Genomic DNA, 20,471 nt, shown 5'->3' with positions numbered 1-20,471 from the left:
AGATACCTAGAAGAATAATCTAGAAAAAAACTATTCAAAAATGCTGATCAGAAAAGGATCTGTCCAGGAAATGATTTTGCATCATTAGAGTAAAGTAACGATATGAACGGAGCGGCAGGTCTTCCTTAGGCTACATTAAAAATGGACTATAAACACACCTCAAGCACTGGATGTTTCAGTTTTCAGCAAATATTGGAGATGGAGGGGGGAAGAGGAAAAGAAATGTGCTACGTTTACCTTTAAATATTTGCCTTGGTATCCTCCACATGTATGATATATTTAAAATTAAGTGTTAGATAGCAGATGCTACTTCTTATTCATTTGTGTACATTTTGTTTTTAGTAATGGCATTCCTGCAACTTGGGTTGTTTTTTATTGTTAGATGCTCTGAATGACATTTCCCCCCCTTTTGTTAGCCATTGAATTTAACAGCTCTTGGCTTTACTTAAATGGGGTCGGAATTTTTCCAGCTTTCTTGTAGGCAGCCTGTAACTCTGGAGCGTGGTATTAACTTCTGAAGTTAGGTTTTATTTCTGCAAAAACTAAGCTGACAATATCACTCTCCAGGATCAGCTATCCAGTGAAACAAAGCAAAAATAAAATGTTAGCGACCCAAGAACTTCTGAAAGTAATTCTTTTCATGTTTCCAAAATGAATATATCCTCAAAATATCCAACAGTGGCAAAGACACCAGCTGTGGGCAGGAGTGGGGATGTTTTTTCAAACTGCCAAATCAGTGCTGTTTTCTTTTCCACTGTGTAAACTTTGTCAACAAAACTGGTTCTGTGAGAGCCATTGAAAATATTTCACCATATTCCAAATGTGACTGCCACAAATTAACTGCTAAAACTACAACAAGCACATTTGAACTGGCAGATAGAATTGGCATGTTTCTTTGTCAGACTGCATGCAGTTGTGCTCTGTGGTTGTAGGAAATCACGGTTCATCCAGAAAAACTCTTTTGTTACCATGTCATATTAACATTTAGAAAGCTACATTAATTAAGATTGTGGCACTCAGCAACAAAACCATTGAAATTCATGGTTAAAGCGGATGTTAAGACCATAACTGCTGTGCCTGCATGAAACTAGGGAATTCTGGATAGGGGTTAATTTGAGGTAAGTTATTTGCTGTGTTGTCTAGGCACAACAATTGGAAATTATGGTAAAGAATGTGAATCCTGCTGCACTGCTTTATCTCAGAGCATATTTTAAATTCCTCATATACTTTTCTCTGGTGGTAGCTTTGATTGTGGGATGGAGAAGTGCAAGGGAAAATAGAGCTGTACCCTTTGCGCTTTGTAAATGCTGGTGAGGTTGCTCTTGGCATGAGATGGAAGCAGCCACAGCCCCCTACACAGATTCATCTTGTGCCAGTGTTCCCAGTTAACAGTTACGCACACAGTGGTTTTGAATGTATGCATACATCAGCACCCCTCCCCCTGAATCTAAGGAGATCATGCATCTCTATAGTTGATCAAAAGCGACACGCAAGCTATAAACTGGGAACTCTCATATTTGTTATGCTATTTTAAGGTACCCTTTGCAAACATAATCTCGCCGTATAGTGCTCCTGGTACTCTATGTATGTACTTACATGCCATCAGAGACCTCCTGCATGTCAGCATTGCTCTCCTGCAGGGTCTCTGCTTACTGTCCTGCAGTCTAGCATTTAACTGATTGTAATATTATGAATAGCCATGTGCTACCACACAGAACGAGGCTAGCACATGGCTAATTACGAGTATACAGTAATTAAGTATGAGCTAAACTCGCAGGAGAGTATGTGGTGGTGGTCTATGAGGTATGTAATCAGACTGTTTGCTAAACCTTGGGAGCCTTTCCAGTCTGTTAAGTAACTATACATAGTAATGAGACAATTTTTTAAAAAACAGTTATGTATATTTATAGACAAAACATAGTCTGTCTTATATCTGAGCCGTAGTTAAAGTACTGCTGCCTGATACATGAATGGTCAATTAAAACAGTGTAACAAAAGGTATATATGCAACTTCTGCTTATCTGTGTGTAAGCGATTAATTGTCTGAGCGTTATCCACATAGGAAGTTTAGAGTCGTGCTATCCATTGTATGTGTTAAGCCTTATTTCATGTACGTGCAGTAAAAATGATGATACCTTTTCTCCTCTTGTACTTTTGAATGTCATGTTACTCATTTGCTGGAGCATTTGTTCCTGTGTCTTGTTGGTTTTTGCCCAACTCTTCTCCCTTTTCACCTTGTAACCGTTTGTGGTTAGTTTTGTTCTTATTTTTTCCTGAGGATATTCTTTCAGTATGACTCCAAAAAGCATCCACGCCGGCACAGTGTACAAACCATGGGGGTTAGGCCCCTTTGCTGGGCTACCTCCCGTTAATTGCTCTTCTTCATTACCCTGACAGCTGTTACTATCTGTTCCAGATTACCATGAATGAGGCCTCTCCTTATAAAATGTCGAGATGTCTATAGGCAAGTTAGATCAGACTCTTTCAAATACATTTAAATTTGATACTTGCCTATACCTTTCAAGCCTCTGCTAAGTAATTTGATATTAAAATTTATTTTCTTGAAGACAGATTCCTTTCTGATCTGCGTCAGGGAGCACCTCTTACTCTGTTCTGGCCACATGACATTGTTGAGTACAATGAAAACACATGGGATACGTTCCTCTAAAGCGTAATGTCTCTAGCTATCCAGCTCTGTCACATGTAGAGTATGTCTTAATAAAGACCTAAGTACCTGTGCCTTAATCCTTAGTTCAGTAGAAGAATATGATGAGAACAAAATCTGTTTTGTCTTACTAAAATTTCCTTTCTGGTTGTAAGAATAGTTTTAAGTTGTGTTCTGAATGTGACTGCTACCTTCCTGACTCTATAGATAGTTCACACCTTCCAGAGCCACTGTTTTAGAGTATCTCCATATTATCACTAAAGTGTACACACAGCAGAAGGCTGTGGGTTCTCTCTCTATGGGGTGTGCGTACTGCCAGATTCAACCCAGATGATAAGCAGAATTAAGGGAAGATGGCAGCTGAAGGAGTCTGTTCATTCTAAAAATATTTTTATGCTCTGACCATCAAAATTGTAAGCTTGGATAGTTTGATTAGATCCAAGCTTATTTGATTTTTATTATGCGGATAAAAGTGGTCTATTTTTGTGTGTGCCACTAACTGAAGTGTTTCACACCTGAACTGTTGTTGGTATTTGATCATTATAAGAAGTTTGAAAGGGAGACTTATTTCCTAGAAACTGTATTCTTTTTAGATTTTTTTCAGTGATCATTCTAAAAGATGATTTAGTCTCATTAAATTTTAATCCCAGTGTAGCTCTGTGTGCTTCAGCAGTATCAGAGAAAACTGATAGTTCTCTCAGGGTCAGAAGAAAATAGAATCACATTGTCTGTGCAGAGAGGTTCTGTCTCCTGGGCTGTAATTGGCACATGTGGTCAATTATTGTTTTGAAATTTCGACTTGCTCTAAGAGACACAATCCCTCATCCCTCTTTTAGGCAAGTGATGGCTATACTATTCCGAACTTAGGCCAGTGTCTAAATAATGTCAGAATAGAAAGTGAGGTTCTGGGGCCAAATTAATTTGTAATAGTGGAAAGCAGACAGTCCTGTCTACAGGCTTAATGTAGGTCATAACTTTTAAGTGGTGTCTTTGTCACGATAGTGGATTGACGGGAACCAAATACAGAGGTTATCCAATTGACTTGAATGACTAAAACATAGTCTGTTGTAATGTGATACCTCATTGTGGTGCAAAAAGTGATGGAGACATCCTGCTTATTCCCTGATCAACATTGAGGGACAGAGTTCTGCAAAGGTGGATTAAAATTGCTTTTATACATTCTGATAAAACTTTTGAAGTTTTTTATAATTGACAAAATTCTGACCTTTAAAAACAGGTATTCACACAACATGTGGGGAATTGGGAGTCTTTGTCCTACATTTTTTGATTGCCTTATGCAACATTAGCTTGTTCTTTATTTGCAATTATATTTTGTGGCATACAGCTTCATCCCCATCTCTTTCTCATTTTGCAGCTTCCCCTCAAACTCATGTTCCTGTAGAAGATGATGCTGTGCATGTAATTAAAGTGGTAATGTGTAGATCTCATTTCTAAATTGTTAACTTGTATGCAGTGCTTTCCCTTAATTATCTATTCTTATTTTAAGCATTGGGTTTGTACTGAATGCTTGTTGCTTTTGTTTTTTCAATCTTTTTTTTCTTTTTCATGCATAGTGTTTCCTTGACTTCATTAGTGCCCTGAACAGTTTAGTAAGGGAAATGAGACTGTGAATTTAAAACCATGCCTGGTTTACAGTATTTTTGAAAATAGTTTCCTAAATAATTCCCCAAAGAATCAGTGTTGTTTATAAGAACATTTTGCCAACTGATTTTTCTTCTTACTACCAAAAAAAAAGGAGACAAATCAGATGGCAAAAAAAAGGCCAAAAATATATGGGGAAAGGAAAAAAAAGATTTGAATCCTCTGAATTTCACGTGTTTTTTAGGAATTGCTTTCTTTCTAATGCACTTTCTGATACTAAGTTTACCTATTTTTCAATAGGAATACCTAGAAAATGGCCCCTTGTTTTCTGAACTGAAATTTTACCAGAGGGCTGCAAAACAAGAGCACAGTAAGTAATATATCAGAAAATAAAACTTTGAATTCTGATTCAGTTAGTTTTAAAGCCAAGTTTGGTGGGTTTTGTTTTTGTTTGTTTTTTCCTCTGATGAGATCTGATACTTTAGTGCTTTACAGCCAACTTATTTCCTACGTGCTGAACTGAGTCTAGCTGGTGCAGTAATAATTTTAGGTTGCTGTAGGTTTCTTTACTTCGAGGTAGCCCTTGTTCTTTCTGATCAGAAGTAAGAGCAGAAGTGTGCCAAATGATTTCTGCTGAGGTGCACACATCAGCGTGCAGAACACTATATGGACTCCAGAGTCTTAGAACAGAGGGTACTTCTGCTGGTAACTGTTCCCATGAACAAAGTTAAGAATGCGTTTAATCATCATAGAATTTAGTAGTAACTGGGGCAGTTGATTCTGCAGACACTTAAATAAGCATGGATGCTTTTTATTCATGGGAACTGTCCTAAAGACTTTAGATGACTCAGTTTGCTGGTAGACCTAAGAACCTTTGATAGTTTTAAGCATGCTGTATCGATGTACTGTGTTTAAATTTACCATCTATGAATAAAGTAGAGCTTTTAAATGAATTGCTTTCTGAGCTGCTGATAACCACATATCCGTTGCCTTCTAAGGGTGCAAAGTATCACATTGCTGGAACAGAAAACTTTACCTCTTGTTTTAGAGAATATAGAGGACTTAAAAAAGAGTGAAGTCATCATCTGAATTGTTTGCTAAAGTAGTCTGTCAGATTACATTTGTTTCATTGTAGTGAAGTCTTGGCTGGATCGCTAAAAACAGTAATAAAAAATACTAAATTCTCTAGCTACCCTTAACATGATGTTGTCTTTTTATTATTATTACAGTAAGAAAATGGATGAATCTCAAAAAAATAAAATGTTTAGGAATTCCAGTGTTTTGGGGATCAGGCTTGGCTGAATACCAGGGGAAAAGGTAATAATAAGATGAATCGTAATCAAGTGTGAAATTGATGGAAGAGCCATTTTCAACAAAATGAAGACTATGTCTTTTCAATCTTCTGAGACAAACCTGCATTCTCATCTTAAAGGATTTCTCCCTTTTGTGTATTTCCTGGTAGCTATAGATTCATGGTCATGGAGAGACTGGGGGAAGACCTTCAAAGAATCTTTGAAGATTCTGGAAGTAGGTTTAGGAAGGAGACTGTTCTTCAACTTGGGGCACGAATTGTATGTATATATAGAGGGGAAATTGCTATGTTTTTAACTTGTTGAATTCAACTAATGAAATTCTCTTTCTGAAATGATAAAGTTCTTTTAGGTAGTTGTTGAGTTTAGAATTAAATGTATATTTAAGTGCTATGCTTTTTACTTAAGAAAGAGGAAAAAAAAGCATTAAGTGTAAAATCAAGATGCTTTGCAGACTGGAATTTGGGCTTAAATGAGACTTCTTTCTGATAGATTCAAGCATAGACCAAACATTTTTAAATGTGTGTCTAGATTGAGATATGTAAGCCCATTCTCATGTGCTTTAACATGAATTGATTTTTTTTTTCTTTTCCAGTGTTTGAAGAGTATTGTATAAGACACTTATTTGAGAATTTTAATCACAGTGCTGTCAGGTGCGCAACTGTGAAGTTAAACAGTGTTTGCTGAACACACTAGTTGTACAGGCCAGGATTAGGCTATTTGCAAGTGTCAGTTTTGTTTTAAATGTGTGTAGACTAGCAGATGCTAATGGACAGTCATATACACTTTCATTTGTAATATCATTTGTGTTGTGAAAGACTGCTATTACTGAATAGAGATGCACAGCAAATGGAGTAGAAGCAATGGTCACAAGCTGCAAGAAGGGGAATTCCAATTGAGCATAATGAAAGAAGTTTTCACAGAAAGAATGGTTTAGTACTGGAACAGGTTGCCCAGAGATGTTGTGGAATGCCAACCTCAGAGGCTTTTTTAAAACTTGATTGTTCAATGTCATGTGCAACCTGATCCAACTTTGAAGTTAGCCCTGCATCAGGCAGGGGTTAGACTAGACATTTCCGGAGATCCTTCCAACCTCAATAAAAAATAAAACTGTAAAGGGCTTTTGTAGCCATGTAATTAAATTTGTAACACTTCTTAGCTGTCTTTGAACTCCTCAACAACCAAGATTAGACTGTCCTTTGTACAAATTGCCAAGTACGAGCATGTTTTTTCATAACAATTACAGAGCTATCATCCCTTGGTGAGGAGCTGGAGGAGGAGGAGGAGGCGAAATGGGGAACTGAGGTGCAGGCCATGCAATAATTGGCAGGATCAAATATATTGTAAATTTTTAGGGCTGATTGTGTTTGTTTTTCCTCTGAAGAGCCTGCTGTTATCAACAGTTCCTCCAATATTTATAAAGTGCTTGATTTACTCTTCGTTTGTGACCTTAGAAGCTCATATTCTTAAGTATTTAGACAGGGATACTCATGGCAAAGTATGGCTTATTTATGATTTGCCATTAGCTATGTGCCTGATGGGAACAGAATATGTGGACAGAACGGAGAAGGGAAGGGGCAGAGCTTTGCCACCGGATGCTTGGCTGCATCTCGTACGATGCGTAAAGATGCAACACAGAGTGAACCTTCCAGGAGGGGAACCAAGAGGGAGACCTCAGTCCTACCTCAAAATAAATTTGTCATCTCACAGCCAGTGCGGCCCCTGAGCTCACTGTATAAGTGAGAAATATTTGGTGGCAGGGTGAAGGGAGGAGTGGAGATGATGATGATGATGCTTTCCTTTCTGTTCTAAATCCTTTCCTAGTTGGACACTTTGGAATATATACATGAAAATGAGTATGTTCATGGTGACATTAAAGCAGCAAATCTGCTTCTGGGCTACACCAACCCACACGAGGTAAGCACTTTTAAACTTATCTATGCTGCTACTCTAATGTGCTTAGAACTGTTTTCAGCTATGCATATTCTGCACTAACAATTCACGTATTAAAAGAAGAGAGAACTTGCAGCATGAACATTGTCATCCTACCTTCAAAAATCTGATACTGGCTTTCTGGAGCTTAAGGCTTGGGAGGGAAGCAGGACAAAACTCTTCTTTGTTCCCTTATTGCTCCCCTGATTGGGGTGATCGTGAGGAAAGGGTAAAATAACCTACAGGGTAAGTTAGGAGACCTAAAAGCTACTCTAGATTATGCCAGTTTAAGTATAGAAGTATGGTTTAAGAATCTGGCCCATTGTATTACCTTTCTTGGGAAGATCTAGTTTTCTAGTGCTGTCATGAGTTGTGGTTGGTCAGTTGACACTGACTCTCATGTCTTGCTCGTTGTAGTGGATGTAGCAGGTGAATATCATTAAGGTTGCTGCTCTCCATCTAACACTGCTAAAGCCTAAAACTAGCCATGAAGTGCACATGTTTATGTGAAATGCTGTGAAACAAACCTTTCGATCCTGGCCTATTTACATGCTCTTATGATGTGTGTGTGTGTGTGTGTATATATATATTATATATATTTAGTTAATAAAACTTTGAGGTATGTTTTTCTCATGGAAAACAATCTAATTTTACAAAACAGGGTCATCCCTTTAATATCACTTAGATATGATTAGCTATAAGCAATATTTCTGCTTTTCTTTCAATTTTTGTTTTCCTACAGCAGTGACAAAGAAATAGGTATTGCAAAACAACTCACTGCTGTTGAAGGTTGAACCACTGAACTGTGTCTGATTTCTTCAAAGCTGCAGAAGTCCTCACCTTTAAATGGTTGATTCAAATTTAACTTTTCAGCTTTCTGAAACACATAGATTAAAAATTATCATGACTGTTTAAAACAGTCATGTTTTTAGACCCTTATATCAATTAGTATAATGTCACTTTATGGTATTTACCAGCCTACTGAATCTGAGAAGAAGGGTATTTATTTAGAGGCAAAATGATCTGCTACTCAATCCCATTAACATAACTCAAATTACTTGTTTCGTCTTGGTTTTTGTGCATTTTTATGACAACAAGATATGCTGCTGTTTTCAATGTTGAAATCATTTTGGATGTTTCTGTTTACAGTAGTGATAAAGGTATAAGACATGTAGCTGACTTTGATCAGTTGCTTTTGACTTAGCCAGATTGTGGGGTGGTTTTGTAATTTGTGTCTCATGACTGGATAAAGATTGTGCTACTAATATTTTATTTTTATGGGTGTTCATCGACAGATCAAAAATAAGGTAATCATGAGTCACTGGACAGATGTTTTGAGTAGAAGTATAACTTAAATACCAAAAATGTCAATAGATATTCCAGCCTAAGTAAATCCTAGCTAATAGTGTACAGTGTGAGTTATTGCTGAGAGGTTTTGTGTAGAATTTTTTTCTCAGTAAAATTTTTCTTTTCCATTGAAATACTCCTATAAAACTTTAAAAAGTGCCCACTCTAATTTAGAAGAGTTAGGAGGAAAGGATTTCTAGTACCTGCTTGCACTGGCAAGGTACGAATTAAACTTTCATTTGTGTGTGCCTAAGAAGAGAGAGCTGTTTAGGTGTGTTTGATAATAAAGTGAGTGTGGAGGCAGTTAATTCCCTAATCATAGGCCCCAGAGACAGTGCAAGTGGCCACAGGCCTGCTGCATGGTCATAGCATGCTGACAGAGCCTAAAATTACCATGTGTGTGTGCATGTCATGATTATTTGTAAGTGTATTTTAAAGTAATGTGTACTATATTTAGCTTACACGGCAAGGCAGATGGTTTAATGGGACTTCTTTCCTTCAAATAAAAGGCAGTTATCCAGACACAGTTTGCACTGTATCTCAAAACATGTATGCTCTGTGGCTAGTGGTGCATGGGAAGAGGGAATAATAAGGCCTTGCCAACACCACAGCAAAGTTTTTTTTATATTAGAAAATCTGCATATACCGTATGACTGAGTAAGCCTTCTCCTAGAGTTGTTGGTGGTGGCATGCTGTCTGCACCATAGCTTTGAGAACTGTTCTGTACCTGGGCTCTCTACACTGTAGTTAGGGGCCATACTGGACAATATCCTCACACAAACTCCCAGCATTCAGAACTGGGCATGTATTTCAGACACATGATGTTGCATTTGTCCTGTTTTGGCCATTCTCATGTGCACAAAAATTTTGACATGAAAGTTGCTTCATTCTACTCCCAGCGTTTCCTGTCCCTATGCTAGACTTCATGATGTGATGCCTTTTCTGCGAATCAGGAGGCTGTCTTTGTAACATGCTGGCAAGCTGGATATGTTACGTATTTATCAAAACAGCATTTCTGGAAGCACTGTATGGCCATTGACCAGCTCTGACCAGATTTGTATCACCATTGACTAAGTATGACAACAATATGGAATATCCTGTTCTGTATTCTCTTTACTGCTGTTGGAGATGCAATATTTTAATTTGGCAATCCTGTATTAAGCTCAGATAATTCATATATAACTTCAGACTCTATTATTGCTACTAAATGCGTATGAAGTATTTTGTCTTACTTTCTCTGTTGAAATGGAGGATAGCTATATTACCTTGTTTTTTAAAATGGTGGAGCTGGGATTAAGTGATTAAAGTGATTAAGCTAATTTCATAACTAGTGAGAGGGAACTTCTCTCCAATAGTAGACTCAAACTGGGGAGTAGAACACAGGCTGACAGACCTCTAGCTCCAGTGGGAGTTAGCATAAAGAAACTGTGTGACCTAACAATTTCTGTGCTAGGGGGTTCTTCCTCTTTAGTGTTTAGATGTGTAAAAGAAAATAAGTTTGGAAAAGTGCTTTATTTTACAATCTTTAAAGAAGTGTTAGTAAAAAAAAAAACCCTTTAATCTTGTTTAAAAAAATCAAAATTCCAGAATAATTTCCATATTCCAGAGAGAGAAATCTGTGTTCAAAAAGACTGTGTACATTAATGTTCAATTTTGCGCTTGCTGTTTAGTGGCTCTTTATGTGTACTATTATTTTATGTGCAAATTTGCCACTAACTTCCTGTAGTTTCAAGAAAGGATCATTTGTCTGTGCTATGCTTTCTGCTGTTATGCTGTCTCTTCTATAAATTAACCTAGCAAACTTACACCACAACCAGTAAATACCATAGCCCTTTTTTGAAATAACATTTGGAATCCATATGGTTACCCCTTACCTTCTGTGGCAAAGCAGAGAGACAAATAAGCAAAGGTCCTGTCACTCTGTGACCTCCAAATGATGTTTAGAAATGGTTAGAAGATCAGAATCAACTGACCTCAAAGAGCAGCTTGCTGCAGATCTATTCAATAGAAGGGAGCAAGGCCATTCAGTGAGTTACAGGTCAAAAGATCAATTCTCTAGTCAATATGTTTCTTAACATGGAGCCAGCACAACGACTGACAGAATAGGAGTGATGTACTGAGGGAAGTACTCAACCCATGAATCTAGGAGAGGCCTGAAAGCAAACTTGAAGTGATCAGATCTATAAATTACAGAACAAGTGAAGCACTGTCTCAGTATTGTGGTGAGTTAAAGGTAATTCAGTACATAGCAGTAACTTTTTATATGACAAAGCAGAATGAGCATTATTGATATAGACCCTAAAAGTGAAATTTGAATCCATTAACCTCATTTAAATTGTGATTCTTAGTATTAAAAGGGACAGCCTGTCATCAGACAAAAGCTTAACATCGGAGTTTTTAGTACAGGAAAAATGGTTTGGAAGAATGCCTCTTTGAAGCAGTTATCTTGTAGCATTTTTTCCATGGAATATATGGGCAGATGTGCTTCAGTGTGGTGGACTCTTAAGACTGTATCAAAAGTTCTATATTATTTGATTTTTTTTTTAAGCTGTAAATTTTAAAAACAGATTTGCACCTATGAGTTCCGATTTTGGTTTTAAGTGTTTCTTGGACACCATAGCTACAAAATAAAACTTGCAGATGTAAATCATAGATAGTCTTAACAGAAAAAGGAAAAATAAGAATGCAAAAATGCTTTAAAATACTAATTTTTAAGACCAGGTTGCTGTGGAACAGTACAGAAGCAACAGAGCCTACACAGTAAGCACTCACGAAAAATGCTCTGAAAAGAATTCTAGCTTTAAACCATTATTCATTCTGAGATAAGTTCTACTTTCTGCTGTTTACATTTAAATAACCTTTATTTTGTTAAAAGGTAAACAATAGTTTGAATTTTTTGCAATCAAGTATATAGTTAAAAAAATCGTGTGGAAATTGACTTCGCCATTCCAAGAGTATTCCTACTTTTTGATCCAATACAACAGATGTGCTGATGGGGAGATGAGTTCAGGAAGAGTGAAAATCCTTTCTGTTCCCATTCATGTGTTTTGGGAAGAATATAGTACATAGAGATATTGTACAGAAACAGTTGAGTTTTAACACATGAATGCTGGTTACTCCCCTGATCAGAGATACAGCTTCCTAATCAGATGGCCTTAATTTTCTTTCATCGGTCTTATTTCTGCATTTGGCTAGAACTGCTTAGGCTGGTTTGATTTCTTTTTGTGATTATGGTCCAAATACTTTGGAATTCAATTGATTCCAGTATTGAGTTTGTTCACTTGCTTCTTGTTGGCCTCAAAAGAACAAGAATGACACAGAGTGGAAACACACTGGTAGAAAAGAAAGGGAGAGCAGAGTCCAAATCGGGCATCGTGGAAGTGGCCTTAGACTTGGACTGCAGTGATGGCTGGGCAACCTCATTGAACCGATTTGTAGCCAAGTAGTCCTTTGTGAGTTTACAAAGGGGGCTGTTTCCTGGATAGGATTTGAAAAGAAGTAGAGTTAAAATTAAAGATTGAGTGTAGCACTACTTCAGCGTTGCAGTGAGCCAGATGTCCTCTTACTGTAAGGTCTTTCAGACCATTTGAAAACACGGAGATACCAGTGACACTTCTTTCTCAAAAGTCTGGAAGAGGTATAATCTACTGGATTAATTTCTTAGATTTGTTTAGGCTAAAGTTTGTACAGTACTCCAGATATTACAGTTCTCTTCCGTGGGCTCTCTGTTCCAGTATTAGTCCAACCTGTGAGATGGTTTCACCCTATATAGACTCAGTCCTCTGAGTCCACTTGATGCTTGACTTTTTTTCTTTTAATCTAAAATGTCCAATAAACCATGTTCCGGTCAAAATGTTGTTCTTCCATCTTTACCTGTTACTTTTTGACAAGATTCAGACAAATTTAACAAATAATTTAAACTTTTTATAACATAACACTTTGCTTATGTTTTTATTAAGAATGCTATTGCTTTGCCAGAACTTCTGTTTTCTTGATATGTATATTTTGTGGTACTTACAACTTCTGCTTTCTTGATGCTCTTCTTTCCAAGAGTTTGTTGCTGAGAGAGTTTCTCTCTCAGTATTCCAAATGAGGTTTTCTCCATTCCTTTCTCAAATCTTCTGATTTTTCTCTTTTTTTCTTCAAGTGGAACAGCCTTCTAGGCAATCAATACAGAAATTAAAAAAAAAAAAAAAAAAGCTGAAAAAGGTGGTTTAGTGGTCTGGCATCCCCTCACAGGTGCAGACAGTTTCTCCCCTTCTCTGCTTTGGTTAATCCACTCCTCCTCCTTACTTGTCTTGCTTCCTTGCTTTTGTGAAAGATGCTGTTTCTGTCCCAATCGCTGTACTTCAAACTTCTTACTCCAAGATGTATTTCAGCCCTAAGACTTCCTTTAGCCTGTCTTTTTTGTAGAATAATGTTCAAATTGAGTTGACAGCTCTATGGCCATTAGCAACTAATCTGCCTCTTATAAGTTCAGATCTACTTAATTATTTACAGAACGTTGTGTAAGCTTAATAATGGAACCAATTGGAAAGAAAATGTCCGAAGAAGAAAATCTGGGTATCATTATTCTTTCAGTGATAAATCACCTGTTATGTGTTTTTCAAGATAAAGAAAATACCATGAGACTCCGAAGTACCAGGCCCATGGCTTCCCAGATCAGTGCAGTTAAAATATATATGTTTATAGGTGTTTTATATGTTTAGCAGATATTTAGCACTTCAGATATAAAGCTCTGTGATGAGGGAGTCATGCACAAAAAAGACCAGAGGACTGCTAAATACTACAGCTGCTTGCTTGTGCAGATAAATAGTTATTTGTGCCTATGTGGCTGTTTGTTTGCATAAGATGGGACACATTCATGTTTGCATGAAATTAAGTGCTAAGACTTTGGAAGTATGGCCCATAATCTGTAATAAAATCTATTAATAACAGACGATGCTAAGCACCGCTGAGTCTAGTGCAAACTGATTTCTAAAAAACATTTTTTTTAAGAAGAAACAAAACCTGAGTAAAATCAGCTAAGTTAAAATAAGTGAGTGGGGGAGTGTGTAAGGAGTGTATGATGTAACACAACTAAACCAGTTGTTCTATGCTAATGTCATTGTTGTACCTTCCTGATCCTTGGTATCATTTCTTTTGTTTGAAATGATTTATGTATCTTATTCTGCTTCTCTGTTGTTTTACCTTGTTTCTGCTTTGTTCTTATTATACAAAGTGTGCAGATGAAAAATACTATTTTATCATATGGAAACACATGCTAACACTGAAACTTCAGCTTTTTTATTCTTCTTTTATTCATCCTCTTTTCCACCCTCCCTATCCCCTTTTAAAAAAACCCAACAGCAATAACAACAACAAAATTACTTAACTACCCCTACCTGCCATGTTCTGAGTGAGTTCGAATTTGGAAGGGCACGCTGTTGCTTTACCAAAAAAGTGACAACTAGCTATGAAGAACTATATATTTTATGATGAAAGTTGTATATTTAGAACAGATGAAATCAAGAAAAGGAAATTTAGATTAGCATAGTCCTGATAATGGTGGTGGCAAGGTTGCAACAGTGCGTTGCTGGTTTTGTACAAGCTGAAGGGGACTGATTTTGTTGGTCCAACACTAATGACCAACTTGCGTTTGTATAGCTTAAGACATCATTGCTTCTTGGTTTTCAAGTCTTGCCTCTTCCAGTCAAGACAAAATAACGTAAAGCTACTTTTCTCTTTCAGAAGTTTTTTTTTTTTTTTTTTTTTTTTGTTAGTATAAATTTAAAACAGCTCTGCTGGGCTACTACTGAAGGTATTTAAAGCAAATCTGTTGCTTAAAAACGATTTAGGAGTACACAGTCACCATCTTACAGATGAGACACAGTAACTTATTTGCATGGTTCAAATTTGACTGACATATATTTGAGACTACTTTCTAGACACCCCATTCAGATGCTTCTAAAGACCACCAAGGCTGGGCTGTCACATGGGAACAGTCTATTGCATTTGTTAGCATTTCCAGCCCAGATGGAACCAGAGAGCTGGCAGAGATGTTTCTTTCTTGTTTTCTCTTAATGGTTAAATTCTCATTTTAGTATAAGGTACAGCCTGAATATTTAAAGATTGAAGTCCATTCCAGGCAACTGTACATGCCAGACATCTACAGTCAAGCAAAATCCAAAATTTACTGCTTAGCCAGGGAGGAGTACACCTTCTAGCCTCCTTGCTGCTTCCCAGCCCACAGAGGATGTAAAAGACTCACAAAACTTGATGATGTGGTAGCTCAGATTAGTTCTAACACTGACTATGGGCTCAATTAGGACAGGTACCAGCGCATCAGGAATATGCCAGAGAATGAATGCGGGAGAAAATCAAATCGGTGAACCCAGCAAAGCTTATGCCTTGTCCCAGATTTTCTAAACATGCCTGCGATCTTTAATCTTGTCTCACAGTTTGTATAGTCTGTCAGGTGAAAAACATCATCAGTAATCTTAAAAGCCATCAGCCTGCAGGAAGTGAGTGCTGCATCCCAGCTTACACGCTCCAAATAAGCACAGATCCTGCAGCAGAAACAGTAAAACCAAGAGACTAGCCATCCCAGGATTTGAAGCTGCCTGGAGCACAAACAGGAATCAGTAATTCAACAAAATGTGCTACAAAATAACGCGTTAAGTTTTCTTGAGGGTTTTTGTTTGTTTGTTTGTTTTTCCTCTACTGAGAGTGATATAATTAAATTAAAAGTGAGTGCCAGAAGAGTTTATTATAGACTTTTATAGGATAAGCTATTTCTTAGCTAAAGAGGAAACAAAAAGTAAGCTTAGAATAAGAAAAAGAGTTTTTCTTTATAACATAATGTGATTTACTAGAAATGATCTCTGTATGACTTCTGATGGTCTAATTTTTTCCCCAGAGATCAGTTCCATTGGTGATATAATAGCAGTCATAGATTTTTTTTTTTTTAAGTGAAAAATACCATACTTGAAATATTTCTAAAAAGCAATTACCTAACGTGAGAACTGGTCAATGTAAGGGGGGCAAAGGCCAGGTGGGAGTGTGAAAATGAGAGGGAGAAGATAACCTATGGGATATTATGGGGTGGACAGATTGTGATTAAATTCCAGCTGCTTTCAACAAGTTACTGCTTGTCAGCTGCCCTGCAGTGGTTAGCCATGTGCATGTATTAAGTCCACCCCAGCTGGAAGGTGGAAGATGTTAGTCTGAACTTCATACAGTGGACTTGTGCCCTTAATTTAAAACATGCGAATGGCAGAATTGACATGGATGCACTGAGCCTGTAGAAGAGCAGAGGCGTAGGAGTCAGGTGACTTTTTCAGGGCTGTCTTGACAGGCAGCAGAAGAGCGGGAAGTAAAATTCAGTTCTCTTGAGCTGTTCTGCTTTCTGCTTTACATACCATGAAAGTGAGCCTGACTTGTAAATTTAGTCCGTTAGTATTTATTTTTGCGGCAAAGTGCTAAGAATGTGCAAGTACATCTCCCAAATATGACATTCACAACTATGGGGATTTCCTCTTCTCTCTCTGGTTACTTGGTTAGCTGCAGTGAAGCGTCTTGGAAAAAATGACCCATCCCAGGATATGGAAATAAACGTGGCAGAGTACATGAACTTGATGGATACACATGGGGATCCAGTTTTTTTTTCTCTTGAGCTGATTTAATTCTGTGGGTTTGTTTCAGAGTAACTTAGTGTGCAGTTTGACTCTCTGCCTTTTTAAAAATTCATTTTGAATTTCAGAAGGAAGTCTTAAATTTTGAACTTGGGAGTGATTTATTGAGCTTGCCCTCTGGGTTTAGAGCATGAGGGGCAGGGAGCTGGTTTGTTTTGCTTTGTTTTATCTTACATGTTCTGTTTAAATAACTGCTACCAGTGTGAAGTTACTGGCAGTGACGTTTGTAAAGATGAGGCTACAGCCCGGCTAGTGCCCAGCAGTCCTGTGGTCACGTTCCTTGTTTGCCCTGGAGTTCTGTGTTCTAGGGAAAACTGCTGCCTCTCACACTTCCTCTGTGGCTTCTACTTGGTGCCATTACTGTGAAATTGTACGGTTGCAGTTGATGGAAGATTTGAATGGGGGTGAAGTGTGCGTGTTTTTAGTAAGGAGAGGAAGGGGTCCCATAAGCAACATGAGGATACATAAAAGGCACGTTGCCATTTACGATATCTAGATGACCACCTGGAGAGGAGAGAGCTTAGGAAAAAAATAAGAAGACTGAAATTCTATCAGACTGTGAAATAAGATAGGAGTTTGGTAGTGGGAGGATTTAAATGGGGAGGGCAGCAGTTATAGCCCCCAGTTGTACATATTTTATCCTGAGGCACCATTTGGTTTAATAAAATTTAGATCTGAGGCTGTCCTTAACCTATCAGTTTCTTAAGGCTTAATTATAAAGGTTATACTTTCAAAGGACAAAAGCATTATTCATTTGTCTGTTCATGTCTTCCAGGTTTATCTTGCAGATTATGGACTTTCCTACAGATATTGTCCCAATGGGAACCACAAACAGTATCAAGAAAATCCTAGGAAGGGCCATAATGGGACAATAGAGTTTACCAGCTTAGATGCCCACAAGGGAGTAGGTAGGTTTCTTTTTTTTATTTTATTTTATTTCAGAGGAGTGATTACAGAATGGGTAATCAGGCTCTGTGAGCTGATATATACAACAGAAGTAGTCTTGGGGATTGCTTGGGGTTGATCCGACCCTTGTGTGGTGACCTCTTCTTGTACCTAGGAACATTTCTTTGGTGCTGGTGGGGGGGAGCATGATTAAAACTGGAAGGCTACTGCATGTATGGTACTGGAAGATAGACCAAGATGCCTTAAGAGAAGCTTGCCATTAAACTTGATTGATTTGTGTTGGGAGTACTAGTTTGTATTTGCTGTGCTCTACAGAGACAGAGGCAATATTTGTTACTGTTGCATTGTCAAGGAGAAACGTTTCAAGTCTGTGAAGAGGCCTTTATGGAGATCTGTATCTGAGTGTCACCATCCGTATTATTGGAGGATATTTCAAGATGACATTCCTACTGCGAGGAGAGGACCTCTTCTGAAGCCATAAAGTGTTAACTTTTGAAATCTTTTTCCAGTAGCCTTTCATATATCTTACTTATTTAAACTCACTTTGATGGTATTGGAAACACATTTGCAGGTAAATTACATACATAGTCCTTTTATTGGATATTGATTATACTGCCTTGCATTCCAAGGCAGACTTAATTCAACAATTCCCTAATTAGTTAAAGTCATAACCTATGTCTTGTATTCATTTACCATTAATTAAACCTTAGCTGTTTATTACACTGCAGTCCAAATCCAATAGCAGACCCATAGAGCCATGGAAAAGGGAATGGGAGGTCAATATCGAAAATATATGGTGCAGAGTCCCACTGATGGCTGCATTGTTCACAATCAATATGGTCAATGCAACACAAATTTCTTAGTTGCTATGTCAGCAAGACAAAAAGTCAATTCTCATGTTATGGTAGTGAAAAAATGGTGATTATTGAAAAACTTTGACTCTTAATACAAAACAGTGTTTTTGTTAACTTTTCTTTATCCTCACCCCCCCAAGATCTTCTAAAACAAAAGGAATGGTTTTATATTGCCAGTTTTGCTAAAATCACGGTGTCACAAGTGAGAACTACAGAAAGTTGTGCTTGTTAATAGCTGCTGAACTGTTACCTTAAACTAATACTTTCTAACGAGTTTTAGTTGGCACAAACAACTGTATATTATTGCTTTTTCTATTAAAAGGACCATTGACCATGTAATGTAGAGGGTCTTGATAATTTGCCGGCGCAGTTAAAACCTGCAGTCGTTTAACTCTGGTCATTAGGAAAAATGAAATAAGACTGTCAAGTAGTTGCCGCTAAGACAATTGCATGATTTCACCTGCTAAAAAATATTTTGTGGTGAAGAGGGCATCTGTTTCAGCCTCTTCTAGATCACCCAAGCATGTAGTGCATTTTCTGGAGATCTGACTCTGGCTGTTTTTCCTGGTAGTGTGAGACATGTGACTAAGTACTAGTATTTTATGTGGATGCTGTTGGAAGAGTAGCTAGAGGTTGGTGTATTTGGGATTCAGCAGTTGGATAGATATAGCAATCAATTTGCCTGATGGACATGTAGCAGGTAAGCTAGTAGCATGCAAGTGTGAGTGCCGTTGTTGTCTTTAGCAAACTCTGGGTTAGATTACCCCCTCAAGTGGCTGAAGTCATGGTTGAATGGCGAAAAGTGGAGGACTCTGGAAAAGAAAATATTCAGAAAGGTAGCTTGAGTGAATTTACTCCAGTCTTAGAACTGAAAAAGCTTATGCTTGTTAATAGTTGCAGAGAGAAAATCTCCAGGTTTTTTGTTGCTCCTGTCAGAAAAGCCTGCAGCACATGATGTGAAATCTGGCATGTTGCAGAGAATCCGAAGTATTCACACTGAATACCTCTGCTCCAGCTCCAGCTTTGTAACAGCCTGAATCCATTAAGGTCAAATTACCAGAGTTTCCCATTTGCAGCAGGTTTCTCAACATCCCAGGGAAAACATGCATCTGCATTAACTGTGTGAGATTCTGCAGGTCTAGATGGCAAAACACAGTGACTGTTTTCCTTTGTCTTTTGTTGCAAGGTGTAGAGTTGTAGAGATGTTTAAGGACATTAGGGCACTGCAAGTTTTCCAACACTTGGGGCAAAGGTCTTTGCTCAACAGTCTCTTGGACCCTCAGTTCATGATTGATTCTCTCAGCACAGTCTGTCCTCTACAAAGTGAAATGGGGTGCTCCTCTGAAAAGTATTTAAAGGCTGCATTGACAACCTTAATTCTGGTGTTACCCAATTTTTCAGGGTGAAATATTTTTAATTTTAATGCTCTTTGAATGTAGTTTAATTTTTAATAATTATTTTACATAGGTGAGATCCTTTCCAGTGGGCTTTTCTTGAGTGCGTATAGTGGCATAAATGTTTCAACTCTCAAAATCCCTGAATAGTACCATTTGTTGTATTGAGCTAAACAAATGAGAACATTGTGACTTGCTTTGCTTTCTATTTATTAAGTGGCTACCTGAATATATAGTGATTTGAGATTCATGCTGAAATTTAAAACAAAATTACGAATTTGTTTCTTTCCAAAGTGCTTATTGGCGATGCTTGAAGCTGATTGATAACCTCCTTCCATAACACCAGTCAGATGCATCCACTTCCCACTAATTTAAATCAACACTGGTGTTTCACTAGTTGAACTGAGAGATTAACCCAGCTGTATACTTATTCATTCCCCAAGCTCTCTGTGGAAGTCATCAAGTGTAGAGGCTATGCAGTCCACTGAGATCCAGGACATTTCCTCACATGGACGCTGTATGGCAACACTCTCAGTGCTGGAATTAGTAGTCTGCATTCTTCTGACAGTTTCCGGTAAGGGCCGAGTTGGATGTGCTGTTCTTACGGCAGCCGATTGTGAATCAGTGTTTTCAAACAGGTGAGCTTAATGTGTGCTAATGGCTACTGATGGTCCTGGTGGTTTGGACTTTGTGCAGGAGCTATAGAGTAATTCTCCCTGAGTTAGGTGAAGCTGGGACCAGCTGCCCTGCCTTGCGTCTTGGCTCTCCGTGCTATTTTTGTTCTATTT

General features: G+C 37.8%; 1 protein-coding gene across 7 annotated transcripts in view; it reads left to right on the top strand.

Annotated features, from left to right (window-relative positions):
* Nucleotides 1–20,471, top strand: part of VRK2 (VRK serine/threonine kinase 2) — a 51,068-nt gene that overhangs the window by 7,791 nt on the left and 22,806 nt on the right. For all 7 annotated transcript variants that reach the window (XM_064510041.1, XM_064510044.1, XM_026099262.2 and 4 more), the window contains 6 exons: nucleotides 4,041–4,096; nucleotides 4,568–4,637; nucleotides 5,497–5,584; nucleotides 5,730–5,838; nucleotides 7,402–7,494; nucleotides 17,305–17,437. In XM_064510041.1, coding sequence (XP_064366111.1) covers nucleotides 4,041–4,096; nucleotides 4,568–4,637; nucleotides 5,497–5,584; nucleotides 5,730–5,838; nucleotides 7,402–7,494; nucleotides 17,305–17,437 — 549 coding nt within the window. The remainder of the gene's footprint in view (nucleotides 1–4,040; nucleotides 4,097–4,567; nucleotides 4,638–5,496; nucleotides 5,585–5,729; nucleotides 5,839–7,401; nucleotides 7,495–17,304; nucleotides 17,438–20,471) is intronic.

This window comes from Dromaius novaehollandiae, chromosome 3 (assembly GCF_036370855.1).
Source record: "Dromaius novaehollandiae isolate bDroNov1 chromosome 3, bDroNov1.hap1, whole genome shotgun sequence".
Classification (NCBI taxonomy): domain Eukaryota; kingdom Metazoa; phylum Chordata; class Aves; order Casuariiformes; family Dromaiidae; genus Dromaius; species Dromaius novaehollandiae.
The sequence above is the reverse complement of the archived record's forward strand: the minus strand, read 5'-3'. Positions and strand labels throughout refer to the sequence as shown.